Source organism: Lonchura striata, chromosome Z (assembly GCF_046129695.1).
Source record: "Lonchura striata isolate bLonStr1 chromosome Z, bLonStr1.mat, whole genome shotgun sequence".
NCBI lineage: Eukaryota > Metazoa > Chordata > Aves > Passeriformes > Estrildidae > Lonchura > Lonchura striata.
Genome location: NC_134642.1, coordinates 26,289,937 through 26,297,941, shown reverse-complemented (window position 1 = coordinate 26,297,941; position 8,005 = coordinate 26,289,937). Strand labels below are relative to the sequence as shown.

Genomic DNA, 8,005 nt, shown 5'->3' with positions numbered 1-8,005 from the left:
TGGCTCCCTTGGCAGAGGCTAATGAATTCTGTAGAAAGATGTCAACTGGCTTGGTACACAGATTGGTACCTCAATTCTAGAGAAGGCTGCAATCAAAGCCTAGGTTTGGGCAAAATGCAAGTGAACTAAAACAGGCTGAATTTCTCTGTGCTTCGAACTTACGTATGTATACAAAAGGAGTTTTGGATTGTCTTTCATGCGGTTCTTTTCTGTTTTGATTGCGGAAAAGAGCTCCGTAACTTAACATGCATATTGTTCGTTCGTCTCTCAAGTTGTCTTTTTGTGTTTTTTTCTTTTTATATCCCTCTCTTTTTCAATGATGGGAATCTTGTGGAAAATTTCACTGCCGTGAAGCCGAGTCTGCCCACTGCTGTAGCCTGGCAGGATTGGAGGGGGCGGCTCGGCACGAACGTGCCGCTCCAAGCGCTCCCCGGGCCCGGCTGCGCTCGGCCCCGAGCGCCGCCCGGGCCCGCCTCCGCCCGCGCCTGCGCGCAGCGGCAGCACCGCGGGGCGGAGCGCCGCGCCGAGCGGCCGGAGCCGCTTCCCGTGCGCGCCCCGCGGCAGGCGCGGCGCGGAGGCTGGCTTGGGCGGCGTGCGTGCTTCCTGCCGAGGATGGAGGTGTTCCCGTCCCCCCTGGAGTCCGCCAAGTTCATAGCCGAGCACAGCAAAGATGTCTCCGTGGACGAGGAGGGAGCGCGGCGGGTGGCGGAGAGCCTGTTCGACAAAGTCTCGGCGGCAGAGTTCGGGCTGGCGGGCTGGAAAAGCCTACACGAGCTGAACCCCCGGGCCGCCGACAAGGAGGCTGTAGACTGGGTGTTCCTGGTGGACACCCTCAATTTCTCCTTCTGGTCCGAGCAGGAGGAGTGCAAGTACCTTGTGAAGTACAAGGACAAAACCTACAGCGGCTACTGGTCGCTGTGTGCCGCCGTCAACAGGGCCCTGGACGACGGTCAGTGGGCGCCGGGGCAGCGGGGCCGGGCCGCGGCTGCGGGCGGGGGGCATCGGGAGCCGAGCGTCGTGTATTAAATGGAGGCGGCGCCCCGGAACTGGGACACGCTCTTGGAAAGTGCTGCTCGTTGTGTCGGTAGCTCTGTATGTGCAGGCGTCCCACAGAGCTTGGGGAAGGGAACTGGAAGTGCTTTCAAAATACCTTTGTACTGAAACTGCCTAACTCTTGGCTCTAACTGGGTTCTCTCTTCCATTTAAAAGACTTTAAGGATTGCCAGTAGTCAGCTGTACATGACTTGGGTTATTTCACATGTATTCTTGAGTTGCATATTTCCATGGCAAACGAAAAAATGAGGCATAAAGCGAGAATCCTCTGGACTAATCAAATATCAGAGTGTCTAAAGTAAGTCTGAAACCCATTATGGCCCTCAAACCAATATTTTAAAATCAGTATTTTAAAGTCTCATATTTAAACCCACTACTTTAGCACTCACGCTTCTTGCTGTTTTCAGAAAAAAACCCAAACTGTTAGTAGGCATAGATGAAAGTTTTAATTAATTTTCTGTATAGTTATTTAGTAAATTAAGGGGGTATTAGCATTAAGACATTTTTTGTGAATGCACAGCATGATTAGTTTCCATGGGAAAACAGGCCTATGCTGACTAAACTAGTTGTATACTGACTATATTTGCCACTGTGCTATGTAAACGTCACACTTAAAATATGAAAACCAAGCAGTTGGAGAAAATACAAAAAGTAACAATAGTTCTATGGTTGTATGTTGGAAATGTGCTGTAGAAGAAAACATTGTGTGCATTCACAAATTTAGTTGTGAGCATCTGTGTGGATGCAGTTGTTGCTGAAAGCAAAGGTGGGTTTAAGAGTTGATGGACTTCTTAGATCTTGCTATAGAAGTGCTTTCCTTTAGCAGACCACTGCACTAGGTCTTTGTGTTATGTTATGTGATAGCCTAAATATCTTATTTTCACTTTTCTGAAGGAATACCTATCACCAGTGCATCCTATTTTGCCACCATGACGCTTGACCAAGTTAGGCACGTATTTCGCTCTGACACAGAAGTTCCTTTGCCTTTGATTGAAGAAAGACACCGGGTGCTGAACGAAAGTGGAATCGTTCTGTTAGAGAAGTTTGGAGGGTCTTTCCTCACCTGTGTTAAAATGAGTGAGAAAAGTGCTCAGAAACTGCTACATCTCATACTGGAAAATTTTCCTTCTTACAGAGATGAAGCTGTGTTTGAGGTAGGTTAATTCTAAAGCTCTGGAAAAAAGTGCAACTATTTAATAACAGTGAAAGAGATTTTATAGTCCACAACTAGTCAGGACAAGAGTCACTTTCTTTTTCCCACCAGAGGAGTACCTTTTTTCTCATATGCTGTCTCTTTATCAATTTACTGTAATTTATTTTGGTACACTCTTGAGTTCCCAGTTAGATCACGCCTCCTTTGTACTCCTTAAAAATGCATAGTATTTGAGAGGATTCCTGCCTGAAAAATGGGAATTCTTTTTCCTTTTTTTTCCACTTCCCTTGAATTGCTGACAACCCTCTTCCCATCATCTTCTTTTTCTTTTACCTTAAGGCTCTCTGCAGCTAATGAGGGAAGTGAAACCGTGGTAGAGTTAACTCGCAGGTACTGGGACTCCACCCTCTAACGGCTGTTGATTCAACAGGCATTACCCAAATCACTACAGACTAGAAGTAATTTACATTTTTACAAATGTTGGCAGTATACTGAAGCGTTTACTGAAAGGAACTGCTGGGAATTAAGCAGGTATCATCTGATATTTTTTGTCTCCCAGTTTTCATCTATGCAGTGGCTTTCATTTAGCACCTGTGACTTACATAGCTGCTCATGTGCTCAGTTGCATGTGAAGTAGTACTCAGGTGTTTCATCCTTAATCTAGAAGACTTCGTTAGTGACAGTTCAGCCTATACTACTAGTCTGTGGAGTCTTTTCAGCTTCTTCGATTATCAGTCACTGAAGCTTTGAGCCTTTGCATTGGTTCAATATTTTTGCTTTTGCATTTATTTGCTTTGCATTTATTACCCTTCAGTAGGAAGTGTCATATTTTTTCCTTTGTCTCCTGCTGCAAAATATATTTGCATAAAAAATCAGAGGTCCTTTTGAATTAATCTTTGAAGCTACTGGTTTCATTTATTTGAGTTTATTTGTGTTTTTTAACATAAAAAGTAACATTTTGACGATTTTTGTGGTCAGAAAAGGAATGTTTTCCAAGTAAAGTGATATTTTCTTATCTTTATAGTGACTGTATTCATTGACGTTATATGTTTCATGAGATGATGAGTGCTTTATAAAGCAAGCCTCCTTAAAAGCAGCAGCAGACTACAGAATGAAAAACTGTTCTAAAACTTATCCCTGTAAGCACTGACTTAGTAATAAAGACTGTTGCATGAATATGGAAGCTTTTTATCTGCTTTCACTAAGCAAGACGCATATTTTGAAGGTGGTGACATGGATCATATTATTTTTATGGCAGCAGGTAAGCTCTCACAAGTAAGACTTCTAAAGGGTTAGGAGGGAACTGGAAAGACGGTGAAATATCTAATAGCAAACCAGTCCTTTTCAGTAACTCTCCAAAGGAGAAATATATATAAGTTAAGTTGTACATTAGAACCATGCCATCACAGACTGCTACAGCTGACCTTCTAGGGAAGCTTCTAAAATTAGCACAATTATTTGACTGTATGTTTTTCCAAATACATATACAAAATACTTTTAATGATTACACATGTAATCACAGAAATTGCCAGTGTTAGTTTTTCTGAAAAAGAAAATGCAAACCAAGACCAAAATCTCCAAAACACTTTTTTCTCCTTGGAGGATAATTAATATTTAGATGCTGTGCTGCACTTGATTCCCAACAGCAGTTTAAGTTTTATTGTACTCATATATCAGGGGTTTTCTGTTCTAACAGAGACTAAATAGAGTTCTTTTTGATCTTCCCCTATATTGCATGTATTCATCTTTTACTTACCATCCATCACCTGGGACTGAGGTTTTAAAATTCTCATAATCCTATTCTTTGCTTTTTTTTTTAATGTCTGTGCTATTACATTTTGCTCTTTGCCAACACAATACTGCTCTTTTCTTTTAATGTCAGTCATAATTAGATATATTCCTTAATATTAGCACATTGTACTGCAAAGAAGAATGAAATGTTCCTGTACACGGTACTATTTCCTGTAAAGGCAAGGTGTTGTAGAAAAAAAAAAGATAAAAGAGATATAGTTGTATTGCCATGTAGAAAAAAGTTCAATTTCTTTATAAACTGTACTATCTTTATTGCCTTTCACAGACAGAATCAGAGACTGGGAAGGGTTTAAGGAACCATACCATAAGTGGGTCCAACCTTCCTGCTCAAGCATGGTCATCCCACAGCACATGGCACAGGCTTGTGTCCAGGCAGTTCTTGAATGTATTCCATGAGGGAGGCTCCACAATCTCTCTAAACAATCTGTGCCACTGCAGTCACTTGCACAGTAAAGAAGTTCTTAAGTTCTTCCAATTTGGCATGTAGTATCCTAGTGCTTTTCCTGCTTTCTGATAAACAGTGGGAAAATTTACTCGAAATGTTTCGTAGTCTTTTTCATATTGAGATTTTTATATAAACTTCATATGTTCTGTACCATATAAAAGTTAACAATTGAAACAATGAAATTGTAAAATTATCTGCTCTGTGATGAGTCCCAGATGATATTTTTCTTCCTAATTAAGCTGCAGCATGAATTGAAAAGTTCCATTCTAATTTTGACTTTCTCTACTCTTGTGAAATGGTGTGGTGCTAGAGACAGCAGTACTTTAGTACTGGGAAATTCCTAATGCTATGTAAGAATGACACCCTTGCTTTGGGACAGTAGGAGCTATGATAAAATTTGGTCTGTTAATTATTTACTTCTTGTTACGCTTCTTGTGTGATGTTTAAGGTGGTGTTTTGTTATTTAAGGTACAAAATTACATATGTTCTCTAGAAGTAAGTTTGTGCATCTGTGTCAAGTATAGAATAAGGCACAGGGAAGGGAGGAGTTTTGAGGATGTTTTGGAAGTTGTTCTTTGAGATATAGTTGAACTTCACTGTGTTTTTGGAGACTATAATTCAAGGACAAAAAATATTTGCTGTCAGGAATAGTTACAGCATCTTGACAGTAAATGAAGAGGGGCATTCATTAAACTTTTCACCAGAATTCTATTTCTTTAACAGTACAGATAAATGGATTAACAAATTTTTTTAATTGTCTAGTACAATACATGTTTATTATGCTTCTCTTGTCAAATTAAAAGGTTGGATGTACTGTAGAGTTTCTGAAAATTAATGTTGCTGGATGTTCAACTACAGTGTTTGCCAAGTGGCCATAAACATCTGTGAAAGTATTCTGGGATCTGGGCATATTCTAAACAATTTTTATTTGCTGCAGTAACTTTTAATATGTTATTTTTTGTTTCAGTTTATTTATGAGTATTCTACATAATCCCTGTTTGTAGTTTGATATTGTTTAGATTTGAAGATATTTAAGAGTGTTGCAGTTTATTCTGTGTAATTAACTAATGTTTGCTTAACAATATGATATGCTTAATGTATTATTTGCTATTTTTATTGATCAGGCACTAAAATAATCCATAAATTTCTTCTTTCAGAAAAAGAAGGTGTCTTTCTACAAACGGGCACAAATACTTGTGGCTGACACATGGAGTGTTTTAGAAGGCAAAGGAGATGGTTCTTTTGATGATATTTCCAGTCTGACGATATTTGCTGACTACAGAATTCCACAAGTTCTTGTTCACTTAAAAGCAATGAAGTATTCTGAAAAATTAATGAAGAAACTACGCGAAGGTTTGTTCTGTTCTTGCTAATATCAAATAATCTAACTGCCTGATATTGTAGACTAAGGCTAGTTCTAAAATATAATATGTTGTCCATGTAAGGGACAAAATGTTTTTCCATTTTTTTTCGTCTGGGGAATTTCTTTGGTACTGGTGAGGTAACAGGAAGGAACTTTTTCTGTAACCATGATCCTGAGATCTCAAGGTTACCTTTTTGTTAAGATGTATTTTGTGAATTAAACATTAATAAGGGAGGGATTAAAAAGACTCAAAGATATTTTGAATTTCTGAATGAGTTTCTGAAAAGCTGTTGTAAAACCATGAGAATAGTTACAATTTTGGAGGTTTACATAAAAGAAACAATGATTTTTGTCATTAATTCAAATTTGATATAAAAGCATGGGAATTCCTCTGTATTTGTACTGAACTGCTAGTTAATAAGCAAAGTAATATTATAAGCATCCATTAAAAAATATTTCTTTAAATTAAGTTAATTGCATATGACTAGGATCTCATTTTTAAGCATGGTTTAATCTTCAATACTTAGTAACCACGAATTTTAGTGAATAAAAATAAGCCAATCTCTTTTGCACTGTAAAATGACTGTATTTAGGTGTAGAACTGCTGTTATAAAAATTCAGAAATATTCAGGAAGATAAACAGATTAATGCCATCGCCCATGAACTTTAAAAGAATGGCCGTACGTGTATTTATGTCTTTATGCATATCTATATAACTAAATAGACCTCATAGACATTTTATCCTTCCATAAATCCTTTTTATCTTTGCATTAAGTTCTTTTGGAGGGCTGTTTGTTTTTAATTTTAAAATCTTAGACTTCAGTCATCCTGGTAGAAAATATACTATGAAGTACAGTAATTATATACTAAAAAGTATACTATAATGAAAAACTATCTTTTTTGTCTCTGCAAGCAAAGAAATGATCATATGATTTGCAGTACACCCTGCTCCTAAATTCCTTAGAATACAGGATGTTGCTTGAATTGAATGGGAGGGAAGCTTCTAAGTGCAATATGGTAAAATTAAAGTAACCATTAGAAAATGGACAGCAACACTGTTAACAGTTGCAGGGTAAGTCGCGAGAACTGGAATTCCTAGAATGGAATAAGTGTGAAAGGGGGAAATAAATTGCAGGGTAAGTCATGAGAACTGGAATCATAGAGTGAAATAAATGTGAAAGGGGGGAAAAATTGACAAATTTCGTTAGTCCATGGCTTTCTGTCTGTTCCATGTAAATGGATTGCTTGTCTCTTGTGTCTGCAGGAACACTTTTCCAATCTGGAGACAAAGAAGAGGTAGAGATCCGTGGCTGTTCTATTTGGTGTTGTGCATTGATTTGTAAGCACCTTCAGGAGGTCTATCAGAAGAAGGGTCAGGATATGCATGAGAAGATCAATGCAGTTTTGCTCGATTATTATCTTTGGGATTATGCCAGGGATCACAGGGCAGAGATGAAAGACATCCCATTCCATCGAGTACGGTGTATATATTACTAAAGTTCACTCTGATAGCTCTTGTATTCTAACTTATCTTTTGAACTGCTGTTTTGCTTTTTATATGGTCATTTGTCATGCACTAATCTGTTAAATTCTTGTTTTCTAGTGATGTAGTAACAATGTGCCTTTTTTCTCTATGCATTGTTTTATTAAATTTCTTTTAATCTTTTGCTTGCCCTGACTGAAATTACCAGTGTAAACTTTGCAGGTAACCCATGTCAAGGTGGGGTTTATTACTCCTTCTTTGACCTTTGTATCGGTGTACGTGGCTACCTGTGCGCACAGCCAGATGTGTGTGCAGATCCTGTGGTGTACCTTGCACCTTGGCCTCTCCCTGTTCCTGCCTGTCCCCTCTCATACCTGCACAGAGGTGGCAGGTGCTTGGCAGATGCTTTTCTGCTCAGACCTGGACGTGTAATCCGTCCAGTCATTCAATAAATGGTGAGGTGACAGACGTGCCGTGGGGCTCTGTGTTTTTACTGGTAGGGTTGAGATGGGGGGGCTCAGTCTATGCAGGGAGGGAGGTAGGAAGGGGTGGGAGGAGTCACAAAATCACTTAGGTTGGAAAAGATCTGCGAGATCCATCAAGTCTGACCTGTGATGGAATATGACTTTGTCTACTAGACCACGGCACTGAGTGAGCGCCACCTCCAGTCTTTAATCCTTAAATACTGCCAGGGAC

General features: G+C 39.3%; 1 protein-coding gene across 3 annotated transcripts; it reads left to right on the top strand.

The window, feature by feature from the left end:
* The first annotated feature begins 519 nt into the window (after positions 1-519).
* QNG1 (Q-nucleotide N-glycosylase 1) lies at positions 520-7,782 on the top strand. 3 transcript variants are annotated; one of them, XM_021534446.2, is made up of 4 exons: positions 520-949; positions 1,948-2,207; positions 5,621-5,816; positions 7,091-7,782. In XM_021534446.2, the coding sequence occupies exons 1-4, from the start codon at positions 613-615 to the stop codon at positions 7,321-7,323; spliced, it is 1,026 nt and encodes a 341-aa protein (XP_021390121.1). In that variant the 5' UTR covers positions 520-612; the 3' UTR covers positions 7,324-7,782. The 3 variants fall into 3 exon arrangements, with proteins under 3 accessions (XP_021390121.1, XP_021390123.1, XP_021390124.1); XM_021534448.2 differs by having other exon boundaries at positions 889-949; positions 1,210-2,207; XM_021534449.3 differs by lacking the exon at positions 520-949 and adding an exon at positions 999-1,351.
* The last annotated feature ends 223 nt before the right edge of the window (positions 7,783-8,005 follow it).

Excerpts from the sequence above, each read along its gene's own strand:
- QNG1 (XM_021534446.2), top strand. The coding sequence starts at position 613 with ATGGAGGTGTTCCCGTCCCCCCTGGAGTCCGCCAAGTTCATAGCCGAG. Across the intron at positions 950-1,947 it reads CAACAGGGCCCTGGACGACG|GAATACCTATCACCAGTGCA; the intron begins GTCAGTGGGCGC and ends ACTTTTCTGAAG. Across the intron at positions 2,208-5,620 it reads GAGATGAAGCTGTGTTTGAG|AAAAAGAAGGTGTCTTTCTA; the intron begins GTAGGTTAATTC and ends TTCTTCTTTCAG.